The following is an 18,704-nucleotide window of genomic DNA, read 5'->3' on the forward strand; positions in this document are numbered from 1 at the left end:
TATTATTTAAACATAAAGAGTGATATTATAAGTAAATTAGGGGAACATAGAATAGTTTACCTGTCAGATCTATAAAGAAAGGAAGAATTTAAGACTAAACAAGAGATAGAAAACATTACAAGATGTAAAATAGTTTTGATTATATTAAATTTAAAAGGTTTTGTACAAGCGAAACCAATGCAACCAAGATTAGAAGGGCAGCAACAAACTGGGAAAAATTTTTATAACAAATTTCTCTGATAAAGTTCTAATTTCTCAAATATATAAAGAACTAGGTCAAACTTAATAGAAACCAAGGCATTCCCCAGCTGATAAATGGTCTAAGAATATGAATAGGCAGTTTTCAGATGAAGAAATCAAAGCTATCAATAATCATACAAAAAATGTCCTAAATCCCTCTTGAATAGAGAAATACAAATTATAACAACTCTGAGATATCACCTTATACCTGTCAGACTGGCCAATATGACAGTAAAGAAAATAAAAAATTGTTGGGGGAAATGTAGCAAAATTGGGACACTAATACATTGGTGGTAGAGTTGTGAACTGATCCAACCATTCTGGAGAGTAACTTGGAATTATGCCCAAAGGGCCTTAATAGAATGCATATCTTTTGATCCAGTAATAGCACTACTAGGTCTAAATCCCAAACAGATTTTAAAAAAATGGGAAAGGGACCTGTTTGTACAAAAATATTTATAGCTATTCTTTTTGTGGTGACAAAGAACTGGAAACTAAAGAGATGTCCCTCAGTTGGAGAATGGCTAAACAAATTGTGATATGATAGAATGTGGGTGATAGAATAATATTGTGCTATAAGGAATGATGAACTGCTTGATTTCTATAAGAACTGGAAAGACCTACATGAATTGATACAGAATGAAATAAGCAGAACAGGAGAACATTATTCACAATAACTGAAATACTGTGGAACAACGAAATGAAATAGACTTTGCTACTAACAGCAATACAATGATCCAGGACAATTCTGAGGGACTTATGAAAAAGAATGTTAATCACCTCCAGAGAAAGAATTGTTGGAATAGAAATGCAGATGAAAGCTTATGATTTATCACTTATTCTCTTGGGTATATGATTTGGGGGTTTGGTTTTATAAGATTATTCACTTACAAAAATGAATAATATGGAAATAAGTTTTGCATAATATATGTATAACCCAAATTGAATTGTTTGTCATCTCCGGGAGAGGGGAGGGAAGAAGGGAAGGAGACAACACGAATCATGTAACTTTGAAAAATATAAATGTAAATTTATTATTAAATAAAACAAAGATAAAAAGAATAAAAATAAATGCACAAAATACAAATACAGAATTCCAAAGGAAACCAAAGATTAGTGAAAATTTTCCCATCAAAGTTCATGGATTCCCTGAAATCTGTGGATTCTAAGTTAAGAATCCCTGATCCAGAGGTACATGTTGGTGATGAAATATTATTGTGCTATAAGAAACAATAAGCAAAATGATTTCAGAAAAATCTGGAAAAATCTGCAGGAACTGATGCGGAGTGAAATAAGCAGAACTGGGAGAACACTGCATACAATAACAGCAATATTGGACAAGGATTATCTGTGAAAACTTGGCTACTCTCAGCAATGCAATGACCTGGGACAATCGTGAAAGACTTTTGATGGGGAATGCTATCCACTTCCAGAGAAAGAACTGTTAGAGTCATCTTTCACATGCGTGTATTTATGGCTTTATTTGAGGGTTTTGGTTATGTATGAGTGTGTTCTTACAACAATGACCAACATGGAAGTGTTTTGATTACAATAAAAATTAAATTAAATTTTTAAAAAAGTCCTTTGTATGTTTTCTGAAAGATTAGGCCTGATGATTTGGAGTGTAGATTCACCTCCTTTGTGATGTTTCTCTAAATTTTTTATAACCATCATACTGTTTATTCTTCCTTTTAAAAATTTAAACTATTTTGCAAAGGAATTTTAAATATTTGTTAAATTTAAGGAAAAAATGATGCTTCTTTGAAAAACTCAAATTTTTTTTAAAAAGCACTCAAATACATCGGGAATATCTCTGAAGAAGCTCAATAATAAAATGATCTATCAGTTAAGGTAACAAAAATGGGACTGATTCAACCAAGTTGTAGCATTGCCTGAAAATAGGAAACAAGACTCAAGTAAAATAAAAAGGATACTACAAATTTTTCCAACTCATTTTTGCTCACCTCCAGCCCTCTAGTGGTTAGTAGGGTCCATGAACAGACTGTCATCAAAAGACTTAATTCTGAGGCCAAAAAAAGGAAAGTGGGAAGGAGAAGGGTAAATGGACTGAACATTAAGGATATCTCTTTTCCCAGAATCTCATGGCCTAGCTTTGCCAATCCCTAATGATTCCACCAAAGACTTGAACTACAAGGGAGTCACTGCCTTGAGAGATCTTTCCCACAGGGAAACCAACTACAGTTCTTTAGTGTAGAAGCTGAGAATCTTTTATCAACCCACCAGAGTTCAGTGTTATAGGAAAGAATAAGGGTTTGTAAAATCACCCACATATTTATGAATTTAGTTTCTTGACTATTCCTGTCATTTCCCACTTCTCCAGGCTCTCTCTTGTTGGGTATAAAGTAAATTGAGAATTAGTTTCTAATCAATAACTCAAACAAATACAATTATCTGCTTTGTTTTCTTCTTGCCAACCATGAGAATCTTCATTTCCATAAAATGACTTGTTAATTCTGCTCATTTCCTGAACTATCCTCTACTCTGGTACAAACTACTAGGGAAAAACTACTATAGACTCATACTTTACAATAAGTGTACCATAAATTTTAGTTAAGTCTGTTCTTTCTTCATCTCTTTTCCAGGAGGAAGGAGAGGAACACAATACATATGCAATACATTTGCTTACACTGGGCAAATACCCAAAAACTTTCATGTAGATTTTCTCACTTGAGTCCTACAAAAATATTCTGAGGCAGAAAGGGCTAGAATTATTCCCAATTCAAAGATAAGAAAACTGAGTTTTCAAAAAACCAAATGACTTTCCCTATACTATGAATCTTATCAGTGATAGATCTGGTACTCAAACTCAGTTTTGTTTTTTTTTTTTTTACTCTATAGCCAGTCATTTTTCTACTTCAGCTCAAAAAAAAGGGATGGGAGAGACCTCTCATTAAAATTCCCAAATGGAAATCTAGAAAACCTTGACTAATTAGCAACTGTTTCAAAACACAATCTTTCCCCAGCTGTATTTGATAAAGGATTCTTCTGATCTAGAAAGAAATCCACTGAAGGAAGCTATCAAAGGAGTTGTAGTAGAATTGCTGTAAGAAGTTAAATAGAAAAGCTGTATTATTGGGGCATCGCATTATAAATAAAGTATATCAATAACATTAAAACAAATGCCACTGAATCGATACAAAAAGTATACTTTACACAGAGAGGGGAAAAACAAAGGTTATTTGTTTACTACACAAAGCTACAAACAGCCTCACTTTTCACAACTTTGAATCTTTTAATCACTGATGATACCACCAAAAAAACCTGCTTCATTTCTCAAGTAAAATGATTATATGATTTCTGCCCAACAATGAAAAAAGGTGGAATACCCTAGGATATTTGAAATTCGTCATATTCACAAAGACATAGCAACTACTGCCCCAAAAGTAGCAATAACAAATTAAAGAGCATCAACTGTGATGGGGAATTCATGGTGTTTTATATTTACCCCAAACTAGATTTCAATACTTAATGAATTTGAAATTTCATAATAAGAACGGTCTCTATCCCAACACAGATCACAGCCCTTATCTAATTTGGTAGATTGTCTCCAAGAGTTGCTATGCTAAAAATGAATAAGTTGTATTCATCACCTTAATGATAAACTCCTCTAAATTTAGGTGGCCAGACTGTCAGATTATAGCTACAGTGATTCTACATGGAGACTTTCCAGTGAGGTAGGAGAAATCAGTGCTACTACTTCACAGGTAGAACCTTTGAAAACCCAATCATAATTACCTCCTCACCAATTGAGAGCTATCAAAATGACAAGAATGGCTAAAATAATCCCTTTTGCCTCCTCAACTTTCCAGGAATACATTGTAAGAAAAAAAAAAACTATCTATACTCATCAAAAGATGTGGAAAAAAAATTCTTTGGAGAGCAAGGAATTGGACAAGGCTAATACATATAAGAATTCTCAGGCAGGTTTTGCCTTTCCAATTTAAAAATAAGATATAAACAAGTTTTTTATCAAGTGACTTACCATTGTTCCAAATGGAATAGCTCTTGAAGCATGGTAATATATAGCTATAAAATTAATGAAGAAGGCAGTGCCACACACCATTGCAGGAACAAGGAAAGCCCCAACAAACATCTGCTTTATCCATCTCCTTCCTAAAAAAGTAAGGGGGCAAATTATTAATTATTATTTTTAAAATGCAATGTATAAATTATAACAACTTTAAATAATAAATTATTCATTGAATTCTTAATGTCAAAATCTATAAATTTTGATTACCTAACTATTGCTTTAAAATGGACGGTTCTAGTCCCAGCTCTTTCATTTATTAGCCATGTACCACTGAGCAAACTCACTTGAATCTCTCGCGGGTCTGTTTCCTCATCTACAAAATGAAAATGAAGGGAAGTAGGTGTGTGGAGTACTAGACTGTACACTAAGGTCCCTTTTGGATCTTAAAATTCTCCGATTCTAAATATGTACCCCAAGTATCCTAAAGTATTTAATAGCAGACAGAGTACTAAATCTGGAATCCAAAAATCTAGATTCAACTACCAACTCCAAAAAATTATTAGCTATAAAACTATGATTGTCATTTAACCTGTGGAGAGACTCGTTTCTCTCACTTGCAAAAAAAAATAAGAATATTAGACATACCTACTCTTAATAAGTGGCTATAAAATAAACATTCTACATATCTTAAAGTACCATAAATATGAGTTACTATTACTATTATTAGTATACAAATACAGTACTGGGTGTAACTATAAGACTGAACTAATTTTTTAAAATTGAGCAACCAAAAATTGGCTAACCACATTTACATAGCACTGTAAGATTTACAAAGGTTAAAGAACCCTGTGAAGGAGGTTTCACTTTAGAGATTACAACATTGAGGCATGCATGTTATAGTTAGTGTCTGAGGCCACTCTAGTCACAAGTTTCCTGTCTACAGGGCCAACTATATACCAAAATGTCTCTCAATCACATTTACATCATATGGTTTAAAACACAAGATTCTTAATATGTAGCACAATTACCATAGAGCTGTCAATACTATGGTCAGAGAAGCAACGCAGTCTAGCCTAAGACACATTCTTCATGTATGACCCTGGGCAAATCATTTAACCCTTATTGCCTAGCCCTTGCTTAGAATTGTTTCTAAGATATTTCTTAGAACTGATACTAAGACAGAAGGTAAGGGTTTAAAAGAAAAGAAAAAGCAGCAGAAACTCAGAAAGTGAATTAACATAGGAACATCTGATAATACATGAAATCTGAAGAGGGAAATTCAATTTTGTGCCAGTTATTACTTTGGTAACCTGCATCTATATAGACACATGTGGTGCTCTGAGTGGAAAAAAGCATAGAAAAAAAGGTGAGTGACATTATTTTCTTTTTCATTGTTTTTTCTTGTTTTTCTATTCATAGAATTCTACTGTCAACCTTGAAAATCCTGATGATATAAATGATTCTACTTTTTAAAATTTTCTCCTTGCTTTATTTGTACATTCCCAGTCAATTCAGAAACTTCTACCTCCAAAGCAGGCAAGTGGGGGAAAGAATTAGTAACGTTTCTGATAAAAGTCTCATTTCCAATTTGGTTGCAGGAATTCAAACAAATGATCAATATTTCAATACATTATCAACAAAATCCAACAGTAGGAGCTAGAAAGAGAAATTCCATTTAAAATTACTGCAAATGATATAAAATACTGAAGAGTCTACCTGCCAAGACACACAAAGAAACAATATGAACACAAACAGAAAACACTCTTCATACAAATGCAGATCTAAATAATGGAGAAATATTCATTGCCAAGCCAATGTAACAAAAATGACAAAATTACTTAATTTATTTAGTATCATGCTAATCAAATTACCAAAGAATTATTTTATAAATCTAGAAAATATAATAGGAAAATTCATACAGAGGAACAAAAGGTCAATAATATCAAGGCAATCAATGGAAAAAAATGTGAAAAATTAAGGGGCTTAGCAGTATCCGATCTTAAACTATGCTAAAAAACTGTAATTGTCAAAAAATAATTTGGCACTAACTAATAAATAGAGTGATCAATGGAACAGATTAGGTATACAATATATAGAAGCAAATAAGCAAAGAAACCTAGTATTTGATAAACCCAAAGATTCCAGTTATTGGGGCAAGAACTCACTACTTGATAAAAAACTATTAGGAAGACTGAAAAGTAATCTGGTAGAAACTAGGCACAGACCAACATCACATAGTATATATGAAGACAGTGGGTACATGAATTAGACATAAAGAGTGAAATTATAAGCAAATTAAGGGAACATGAAAGAAATTACTTGTAAGGTCTATGGTTAAGAGAAGAGTTCATGATAGATTTATAAGAAATAAAAATGAACTATTTTGATTACATGAAATCTAAAAGTCTTGTACAAACAAAACCAATAGAACTAAAATTAGAAGAAAAGCAGGAAACTGGGGGGAAAATCTTTAGCAAGTTTCTCTAAAAATGGTCTCATTTATCAAGTATATAGGGAACTAAGTCAAATTTATAAAAACATAAATCATTCTTCAACTGATAAATGGCCAAAGGATTTGAAGAGGCAATTCAGCGGAAGAAATCAAAGCTATCAAAAGTCACGTGAAAAAATTCTCTATCACTAATAGAGAACTGTAAATTAAAACTCTTCTGAGGTACTTCACATCCATTAGATAGGTTAATATGACAGAAAAGGAAAATGACAAATGCTTGAGGGAATATGAAAAATAGTCATATTAATGTAACTGTTTATACCCTTTAACCCAATAATATTGCTACTAAGTCTATACTCCCAAGGAAAGCAAAAGAAAAGGAAATAGACTCACACGTATAAAAATATTTATAGTACCTCTTTTTGTGAAGGCATATAACTAGAAACTGAGGGAATGTCCATCAGTTGTGGAATTGTTGAACAAGTTATGGTATATGAATGTGATACAAATATTATTGGGCTGTAAGAAATGATGAAGTGAATGTTTTGGAAGACTTACACGAACTGATGTAAAATGATGTGAGAAGAACCAGAACAATTTAAACAGCAATAGCAATATTATAAAGATAATCAATTATGAAAGTCTAAGTAATTAATCTATACAATGACCCCACCTCAATCCAAAAGTCTCTGAAGAAAAATGCTATCTACCACCTGACAGCAAATTGAGACCCACAGTGCAGATTTAAGCATATTTTAACAGTTTTTTTTTGCGGGGTAGGGGGTTTAATGGCTAATACAGATATTTGATTGACAAGACTTAATATTTAAATGGTTTTGTATTTCTTGCCTTCTCAATGTATAGAGAGGGAAGAGAAAAGGAGATAATCTAAACTAAAACTAAAACTGAATTTTAAAGTGGATGGGGGGAGGGGGGCACACAACCAGTGGAGGAATTAATTTTGCTTGACAGTTTTTTTTTTCTCCTTAACGGAGAGAGGATATGGGGGAGAGAACATTTTTGTTTATTAAAAACAAACAATGCAACCCCAAAAATTAAAAGAAATAAATTATTCCCTCCCAAACTGTCACCTAACACAAAAATAAAGTTATTCATTAATAATGAAAAGCATGTCTTTGTTCTACTTTCAATTGCTTCCTAACATTTCTCTCTCCATCTATTTCCCATGTTCTTTTGATTCAACAGTGCATGTGGAGCTCTATGTTCCTTCATTATCTGTAACATACAAATCACAATGGATATATTCAGCATGGCTTGGAAAGCAAGCCATGGTGGAGTTACATTCTCACAAGACAACAAGTATTTAAAATGCAAATCTCTTGGTCAAGCCCAAACCTATTATCTCTATAAATCTAGAGTTATTCTAGTTCCAATCTAGCCCTGGGTTCAATCCTAGTAACTCGGGAAGGGTTCTAGGGCCAACAGGTATATGAAAGTCCACTCTGATGAGACTTTGGCCAATCTTAATCCTCAAGTATATTCAAGTGTTTGCCTTGCACTAATCTGGGCTTTCTAGACTAGGTGGGACACAGGATAAAACCAAATGTTCCAGAGTCCCTAAACCCAGATTGCCTAGATTAGCTTTCAGAAGGTCTCAAAGGTCTGGCAAATCTGAGGAAAAAATTACATGAATACATACTTCTTGGCAAAACAAAGATTTGTTTTTTTTTCCCCAAGCAGGAAAGATCTTAACATTCTAGGTTTAACTTGGAGCATCCATCAGCTAAATACCAACTTAACTAGTAGTTCTAGAGTAAAATCTAGACTAAAAATATTCAGCAATGTTCAGCTCGTTAGCATCATGGTCCTTAACACAACCAGGAGCATCTAAAATTCCACTTTTACTTTAATTATTATCCCTTCCAACAATTGGGGCAGGAGAGGGAGGAGTATATGCAGAAACACTACCAATTATGTGCACACAGGAACAACTGAGGCCTTAATTTCTTCCAGACTAAATCCATAACAAACTCTGAAGACCTCACATAAAAATGGCAAGGTAGATCAAAGAATTTCAGACCTGTGAGCTGAATGATTCAACTATCACAATTTCAGAGAAACTAAGCACTGCGAGGGATTTTAGAGACTTTCTAATCCAAGAATCCCCTCTACAATATCTACAAAACTTCAAAACTACAAAATCTTCAAAAATTCAAAAGATTATTTAAAGGTCTAGAAGTTGTCATACCATAATTAGCTCTCCTCTCTCACATTTTTTACCAGAGGACCTGAAGTTAAAGAGATCCAGATCCATTAGATCCAGAAAAAGCTTAGTAACTTTAGTACAATTCTAACTGTACTATATAAACTTTACTCTACTAAATAAAATAAGATTTTTCCTTACATAAAGAAAAAAATATGCCTTCTAAAACTTCTAATGCCCATTTTATATTTCCAAGTACCATTTGATATACCTTAATGACCTACTAAGGAGCCCAATAAGCTCCTACACTTCATGGAAAGAAATCCAGAATTCCCCAATACTAAGGTGGCTAAAAGTTGGTGAATGATATACAACATTAGAAATTACTTTAAGTTTTGGGAAATAATTCTAAGACTGTTTCCTAAGGGAAGAATTTGAGAGGGAGATGTCATAATTTGACATTTCCTTTCTCCCATTCCTAAGTTTTTTTCTAGTTTCTAAGAAATTGCAGTCAAGAGCTATAATGCTCATATCACTCATGTGGTCAAAACTTATGACTGGGATTTCACTAAAAGAATCAGATTGCATTTTTGGATTTTTTTTTTTTTGGCTGTTCTCCAAAAATGATTTTGTTGTTGGGTTTCTCACACCCTTTTTAAACCAAGGGTTATACTGGTGGGTAAAAAGCAAGGTAAATCCCATAGCTAATAAAGTGTCAAGCAATTATGATTTCATAATGCAGAAATTCCTTCCACTGAGAGCACTCTAAACCATTCTATAATTTACAGTCTTAAAGAACTGTCTAAGGTTGAATGCTTGGCAGCCATGGGCACACAACCAGTGTCAAAGGCAGGATTTGAATCTTCCTGATTCTATCTCCACTACTTTATCTGACTCGTACAGAATGTTGCTTTTCTTTTCTTTCTTTCTTTTTTTTTTTAAACCCTTAACTTCTGTGTATTGGCTCCTTGGTGGAAGATTGGTAAGGGTGGGCAATGGAGGTCAAGTGACTTGCCCAGGGTCACACAGCTGGGAAGTGTCTGAGGCCAGATTTGAACCTAGGACCTCCTGTCTCTAGGCCTGACTCTCAATCCACTGAGCCACCCAGTTGCTCCTGTTGCTTTTCCATAAGTATTTCTACTAGATAATATTTAATCTGTTATCTGTCTTGCTTTTCTAAATCTCCCAATTTCATTAAATTTCTGTCAATTGATAAACAACATGTGGTTAATAATTCTCATAACAAAAATCAACCTTTATGCAGCCAGAAAAAAACAACCTATATATATCAAATCCCTCATTTTTTATTATTCCTAAAAAACAGCAGGAAAGAATATTGAAATTAGTGTGAAAATATAAAATGAAAAATCAGTAAATTAATTAGCATAGTGGCTGAACATTAACAATAATATATTGTAAGCACCAAGTAGTTATCATAGAATGAACTCATCTTGGATAAGCAAGAGAAGTAAATTATTACTGAATAACCAACTTCCTCCACCCCCTGTACTGTATGGCCTCAAGGCCATCAGCCTTGTTGGAGACATTTATAAAATTGCTATCACTTAGTTAAAATCTCATTCTGTGAAATTACCGTAAGACAACGATTCTTAACCTTATCTCTGATTCCAAAAGCCCTCAATAACTATCTCTAGCCCATTCTCATCAGTATGGCATATGAAAGAATAAACTCCAAAAGGCAGTGTGACCTTTGATACCAACTTCATCTCTACTTGTGATTCAGGTATCCTCATTTTCTACTGTGGAGATGGTTATAATCAAGAATTCTTAGCAGAGTTTTAAAAAAGTAGGGAAAAGAAATAAAAAACCAAAACTCTCCAGTTACTTTGGGCAAATTTGTCAGTAAAGTCACTCAGACAAGCAGTTCTCAATTCTCTTTCTCTCTGCAGGGAGCAGGATCATCAGAACTTATATTTAGGAGAAAAAGAGATCTAGGTGGCTCAGTGGATAGAAGGCTGGACATAAAGACACGAAGATCTGCAGTTAAATTCAGTCAAATTCTTACTAGGTCTGTGATTCTTGGCAAGTCACTTAAAGTCTCTCAGTCTCAGCCTATATAATAATAGATAACACCTACCTCTTCAGACTGGGGTAAGGATAAAATGAGGAAAACTCAAAACCATTAAAAAAAAAGTTTATAAACTCAAAGCACTCCACAAATGCAAGCTGCTATTATTATTTATTTTTAAAATGGAGAATTGCAGTGTCCTCATTTTACAGATAAGCAAAAAGAAGAATCTCATTTAGACACCAATACAACTTGTCCTGCCATTCTCGACCACCTGGAAGTCCTCTTAGACCACATTTGAAGTCCCAGGCTTCTCTAAAGAGAGTATTATGGTATGATTAGCATCTTATATATGAATGTTTAAAATTGTACTGGGCTACCTTCACATCAAATAATGGATACATACATTTGTTTCAGGGAAATCAGTGCAAATTTTTATGCATTAGTAACATAGGAAATTTAATGGGTCTGGGAGAAATTATATAAACTAAGATAAATACAATGGGTTTCAGAGTAATATAAATACCTTATATTGAAAATTACCATCTTTATTTAGTTATACTGCTATATCTTAAAATGGAAAGTGATAGTATGTGAAAGTTACCTCCTTGTCTAGCATAAAGGCTTCCTCCAAAGTAGCCATTCACTGGGGATGTAGCAGCATAAACAAATATAGCTGTACTGAGCATTGATCCCCTCCTGAAAATTAAGACAAATACATTTGATTTAAATAGCAAAACAACTTAAAGGTAACTTAATAAACTTAATTATAGTAGCCTTGGTTTATGTACAATGTATCCAATACTAATGCTATAAAGGTAACCATTCTGAGATTATCTAGTCAATCTTCCTAAAGCATTGATTATACTTTAATAAATCTAGAGAGATTCTGTCTTCTTTTGAAAGATCTGTGGAGAAGATACTATAATCTCCTCAGAAATATATTCCAGTGCCTAAAATATGTTTATTAGGTGATCACTATGTGCAAGATTCTGTACTGGATAACATGAGGAGAGATATGACCTTCTTTTCATATAGTAAGAAGATATTTATATGGTAAACACCAATTTATACAAACTGTTAATCAAACTCTTTGATAAGATTCAGGATAACTAAGTATTAAGGAAATTACTAGATTACTTCTTTTCTACAACTTATTTCAAATAATAAAAACTGTCACCTGTTAATAACCTGGTTTCCTTTGACAGTTAAGTAAATAATGGTTTTACTATTAAATACAAAGCTATTAGTTTAAATACCATCAAAACTAAATTTAGAGACCTCCACATTTAACATTATTTTTAGAAATGAAATAAATAAAAGGGCTCAAACAATATAACAATAGCAACTCATATTATTAACTTACTTTCTTTACAATATACTGATTTAGAAATCAAAACATACAAGAGATAGTGTGTAGATAATATTATGATGTCAGTTAGTCTTGAACTTTAATTGACATAGGTCTAGGAGCCTTTTCTCCTTAAAATGTGTGCACAAAATGTGATGCCAGATAATTTGCTCAAATTAACCATACCTATAGATCACTGAATATCTACCATAACATACTATCCATGACTACAGAATTCTGATAACATCCTTTAAACTTTTATCAAATTCTTTTAATTAAAAGTTTAATCAACAGAAATAATTTAAAATACAAGAAACAAAAAAGGATCATTTACAAGACTGTAAAATGCTGTTAGGAATTGTTAATTTTTTAAGTGTATATTAAATGTTGCAAGGCAGATAACAAAATTGCCATGTTTGTGTTCTCTTCTGAACTTTTCTGACACCATGTAATACTAAAAAGTATTCATTCCTACTTTGGTCAGAAAATTACAATAATACATGGTCTTTAAAATGTGCACAAAGGAGCAGCTAGGCGGTGCAGTTGGATAGAATGGTGGCTTGGAGTCAGAAAGACCTGAGTTCAAATCCAGCCTTAGCCACTTATTAGCTGTGTGGCCCTGAACAGGTCATTACTCTTATTTGCCTAAAAATAAAATGTATATGCATATTGAGAAATGTGTAATCTAACCCATACATAAAAGCAATATCTGCATCTGTGACTCTCATCTCATAAAGAGATTATATAGGTATGGACTATGTACATGTACATACATGGGGGAAAGAGGGGCTCAGTTATCAGATTTTGTTTTTTATTTTTTTAATTTGCCAATTAAAAGTTTCTAAGTACAAATCCCAGTACTACATATTAAAAATCCTATCTGAAAATGTACCTGTGAATACTGACATAGATAATACTGAAAAGTGCCTTCTAAGCAAATTACAATATGGTAGTTATCTGGTTTAAATTGCAAAATTAGTATATTTTATTATTCACGACATAATGATAAAAAATCTTAATAGAAGATCAAACTAACTAAGAACAAGTATTTGTCATTGAATTTGTCAAATATAACTGAAAGTTTTACCACCATTTGATACAGTCTGAAAGATCTGTGGCCTAAGAATAAAATCAGAAGGCCCTCCATGGGCAAGATCCACATGAACAAAGTAGTCAAAAGGAAACACCAAACAAATTGCTGAATCATGTAAATTTATTTGTGGAAACTGAGGAGTTTGTTTTGACAATATAGGCCCAAATCATTACCATCAAAAATAAACAGTTATATTATCCTTAACAATCTCACTTAAATATCAATGAAGATTATATAAGCAAAAGGCAGAAAACTGCCCCACAATTTAGCTTTTAAACATTCTGTGCCTGCTAGATGTCTAGCAAGACATGACCTGACAGAAAGAATTATATATCAGAAGCTTGCTGTACTTCATGGATGGAAAGATATCAAATCTCTAGACAGCCCCAAAATATCCTGGGGGACTCCGCCGATAACTTGTACTAGAACCAGGTCATTATAACATATCCAATGACTTGCTATCATCACTCAAACATAATGCTGATCCATAAAAATTAAGAAACATTTTAAATAAACAATCTCCAAACTACGTGGAACAAAAGCCATCAAAATAGAGAAACCTGGCAAAGGAGTTATAATCTTATGAAACCAGGATGAAGTACAGCCAAGGAGTTATTTATCCAACTGTCAACAGGTAGAACACAGAAGTATAAAAAAATAGTCAGTACATCAGATTTTCCCAGGACTGTGTCTATCTGAATCCTAACCCAAAAATTGAGAACTAGATGATAGTAATAATAATAGCATATATTTTACATAGTCCTTTAAAGTTAACAAAAACACTTTACATATATCATTTGGTCACTTATCTGAGACACTGGCAAGTCTCCTAACTTTTCTGGGCCTAAGGTTCCTAAACTATAAAAGATTAGACAAGTGCACTTCCAGCTCTACATCTATGATTCTCACAATCACCCTATGAGGTAGATTCATTATTATCCTAATTTTTAAAGATGAGAAAACTGAGGCCTAAGGAGGTTAGTGACTTGCCCTGGGTCACAAGCTGGTAAGGAAGTATTCAAACCTCCTGAAGGCTCCAAGTCCAGAGCTCTAATGACAACATTAAAATTTAAAATAAGATTACATTCTGGTGATATATATACAGAATATATTATACAGTAGTAACACCAAATGTCACATCATCAAATCTTTTGGATCAAAGTAGTGAATTTTAAATTGTTTCTAATTTGACACAATACTCTGACAAAGAGAATTCTAATTTCAATACCTTTGTCTGAAAAATAGGTATAATTTTTAAACTACTTAGTTCATATGTCTGCTATGGAGAACATTTTATAAACCAAAAATAAGGCTAAATTTTATAAGCCACTTCATAAACTAAAAATATTATTCAATTTAGTAAGTTTTGGGTGTCTAATAATTCAAGGTATTGTACAAGGTGCTAGGGATATATTCCTGTTCTCTAGAAGTTTATGGGAAGATACATATTATTCACAATTATCACAGAAAATTGGGGAAAGATCTCTAAAAGCTATATAAATAAGAACTATTAATTTGCTGTATTCTGAGAAGAACCTAGGTGACTAAAAAGCCTTTGCAATGAATTTCCAAAAGCAGGCTGTATGTCTATTTTGGAGTCTCATTTCCTGAACTAGTAGAACAATTGAATTGCTTTCACTTCACAGCTAGAGTATAATCTGAAATGAAAATTCCCTAAAGGCCTGAGGAGCTAAGTAGTAAACTTAAAGGATTTTGAGATTACTTTATTAACACTGCATGTGGCTCTAAAAATTAAAATTGTATGAAAATCATAATGTGGAGCTTCGGAATGATATAAAAATAATAAACTAAAAAGAACAAGAGGTACAAAATATGCAAACTTACAAAATTATTTCTTTTTAAAATCATAATCAAAGCAGTTAATACTTCTTCCATGTTTTTAAGTGCATTTTGCTCTGAAGAAGTATCTGTTAATAGAGGTTACTCAATCTTTCCCAATTATACAAAAAGCTGTATATGCACAAAAAACTAGGCATGAATCCTTTATATAAGCAAGGTAATCCCCAAAGAACTCCAAAAAGAAAAGCAGCATTCTTGATGTGAGACACAACAAGGACACTACAGGGACAAAAGATTGAGGCAGTGGTAGGAAGTAGAATGAACAGAAGGGGAAAAATAAAGATGGAAAGGCTTAGAAAATGAAGTAAAGAAGAAATGACTACTTTTTTTTAACCTGACTTTCTGTCTTAGAAACAATGCTATATATTGGCTCTAAGGCAGAAGGGCAGTAAGAGCTAAGCAATAGAAGATAAGTGAGTTGCTCAGGGTGACACAGCTAGGAAGTGTCCAAGGCTACATTTGAACCCAGGACCTTCTGTCTCTAAGCCTGGCTCTCTATCCACTGATTAAGCCAATCAGCTCTCTGTGAAATGACTACTTCTTAAGATTATAGAAGGGATTTCATATCTGCTCAGACTAGTAGAACTCCAAGGTCCCTTCCAACATTGAAGTTCTATGAATTTTATGATCAAGTAAAATAATGAGAAGGGAAGCCAATCTAAGGGTCAAATATAAAGGAAAGGGAATTAAAAAAAAAAAAAGGTCTGATATTAACCATATAGTGAATTATTTCCATAGCTCTGACAGAGAACCACATCTGTATCTACAGCTATCTATTTATAGATATAGATAAGAGAGAGAGATATGCATGTTAAGTACCTGTTTCTGGAGATCATTTGGGTCACCTGTCATGGTGGACTACAGACCTCCAAACTTAGGAAACAACTTGCAGAGGCAACTCTCTTCCCTCAATGCCTTTCCTCCTCCTGAAAGATCTAGGAAGACCACTGGGTATAGAAAGGCTTAATTCACCCTAAGTAATCAAAGGATAGGGCCATCAGAGCTGCTTCTACTCCACTTTCACTAAACCTGGAAGCCTAAGGGGTCAATCAGTCAATAAACATTTGTTAAGCACCTACTATGTACCAGATAACATACTAAGTGTTAACACTAAAAATACAAATATGAAATATCTGTCCTCAAGAAATTTACTTACTAACTCCTTAAAAAAAACCATGCAAATATGTCTATACAAAAAAAAAATATATATATATATATATACACACACATATATATGAAATAAATAAATACAAAGTGACTAAGGAGCAGGGAGTTTAGGAAAGACTTTAGAAAGTAATGCTTAAGGGGGCAGCTGGGTAACTCAGTGGAGTGAGAGTCAGGCCTAGAGACGGGAGGTCCTAGGTTCAAACCTGGCCTCAGCCACTTCCCAGCTGTGTGACCTTGGGCAAGTCACTTGACCCCCATTGCCCACCCTTACCACTCTTCCACCTATGAGACAATACACCGAAGTACAAGGGTTTAAAAAAAAAAAAAAGTAATGCTTAAATTAGGTTTTGAAGTGGACAAGAGATTCTAAGAGAGGTAAGGAGACTTTTCTTTCAAGGATTAATAATAGTGAAAAGACAAAGAATAGAAATAGAAGACGGGTTTAAAAAACAAGACTGGTTTAGCTGCTTATAGAACTCAGGAAGCTGATAAAGTCAACTGAGACAGCTCTAAACTAAGAAGTCACTGTTACAAAAACACCTAACATATTAATAATTACTAGATTTTAATGCTACTAATTTAGTGATATAATCAGGCTTTCCTGACTAAATAACAGGTAGATGTTTCTTGCCTGTGCTTATACTAGTCAGTTCATACTTCATTTTTAACATGTTAATATTTATTTGCCCTGTTCTACACACAAGTATACCTTGTTTTAAGGAAACTGTAAATCTAAAATGCAGATTTAGACAAAAGATCTATTTGGCATTAATAATTCATTTTTTTTAAATTTCACAACAGACTTCTCTAAAATCACATGACTCCCTAGTACACAAAATATTATTTAACTCAAAAAAATGGAGTAATCCACAAATTTTCTGAAACAGTTATTGTCACAAAGTAAGATACACTATTATTTTATTGATAGGAGATCCAATGTTTAAAGTAACTGATCAAATATGAATGTCTTATATTCAGCTATTTAAAGATGACATTAGACCTTGTACTGAAATTTTTGTTACAGAAAGGACAGCACCTTTCCATAAAAGCTCAACATTGCTTCTAAAAAAAATTATAATGCACTTTTTTTCTAGGAAAATACCTAATATTTATATTATAATATTCTTCACTAAACAGTACAAATGAATAGTTAATAATCCTTTTTTAGAAAAGAACTTTTAAAAAACAAATTTATTTTAACATGCTTGGAAATATAATTGAGACAAACAAGAGGCATCGCTGACTTAACGGCTACTACAAAAACAAAAATATTAACACATTTGAGCACACTTACTCTGTGTATAAATCCTCTATCATTGCAACAATAATGACAATGAAAGATACTGCAAATATCTGACATCCAGAACCAATAAGTGAGGAAAATATCAGAGGGTGACTTGATGGTCTAAATACATCTCCATGTACCTGCTTCCAGCCATATTCATCTCCTAGGTCTCTGTCCTATGTATAATGGGAGGGGAAACCACAATAACAAAATTATTACATACTTCAAAGTTTTAAAAATGAAAATTAAAAACTTTCTTCCTCAATATTAATTACTTAATTTTAAAAAAAGCCTAAATATTTCACTCATCTCTCAGAAAAGAGATTACTGGGGCATAATAGTCTATGTAAGTTAGACATGATCACTGTAATATGGTATCTTAACTGTTTTTCTTTGTTACAAAAGGAGGTCCAATTCCATAAATTTCTAAAAATACATATAAAAACAAAAAAAAAGCATCAAATTAAAATTTATTCTAAAAATTAAAAACATGTAAAAGGTTGAAAATTATTATAAAACAACCCCAATTAAAATCGCAAAATAGCTATACCTCTGATATATCATGATGGCAAAGGGCTATATGCCATCTACTCAAATACAACATTAATCCTGGGTATTTCAGGCAGTAAAGAAAGAAAAGTTTGAAAAAGAAGAAGATCAATCTGTGAGAATATCTGTAGTCTGCAATTCTTAACCCCACTTTTGAAGGTAATTTCACAAATAGCTGTAGCACTCATTGTTCTTTGTAAGTAGAGCTCATATTTGGAGACTCAGACAGTACACTACTGCCATGTACTTGGAATTCCCAATAATAATAATCCCTTACATTTGCATAATGTCTCAAAATTTTGCAAGTGCTCTCACAACCATTCTCTCATTTGAGCCTCATAAAAACACTGTGAGGTTAGCAGAGTTAAGATAATCTCCATTTTATTTATAGAAAAAATAATTCAAGAAAGGGAAGTGACTTGTCCAGGATCACGTGGCTAGTAAGTCAAAGGGTGAAGATTGAATCCATGTATCCTAAGTTCTAATTAAAGGCTCTTATATAACACTCAGGCTATAAAAGCCC

General features: G+C 33.0%; 1 protein-coding gene across 2 annotated transcripts in view; it reads right to left on the reverse strand.

The window, feature by feature from the left end:
• Nucleotides 1–18,704, reverse strand: part of TM9SF3 (transmembrane 9 superfamily member 3) — a 78,552-nt gene that overhangs the window by 13,833 nt on the left and 46,015 nt on the right. For both annotated transcript variants that reach the window (XM_044665731.1, XM_044665730.1), the window contains exons 7-9: nucleotides 17,642–17,808; nucleotides 11,481–11,575; nucleotides 4,244–4,374 (exon numbers count right to left, since the gene is read on the reverse strand). In XM_044665731.1, the coding sequence (XP_044521666.1) occupies nucleotides 4,244–4,374; nucleotides 11,481–11,575; nucleotides 17,642–17,808 (393 nt within the window). The remainder of the gene's footprint in view (nucleotides 1–4,243; nucleotides 4,375–11,480; nucleotides 11,576–17,641; nucleotides 17,809–18,704) is intronic.

Source organism: Gracilinanus agilis, chromosome 2 (genome assembly GCF_016433145.1).
Source record: "Gracilinanus agilis isolate LMUSP501 chromosome 2, AgileGrace, whole genome shotgun sequence".
In the NCBI taxonomy this organism is placed as follows: Eukaryota; Metazoa; Chordata; class Mammalia; order Didelphimorphia; family Didelphidae; genus Gracilinanus; species Gracilinanus agilis.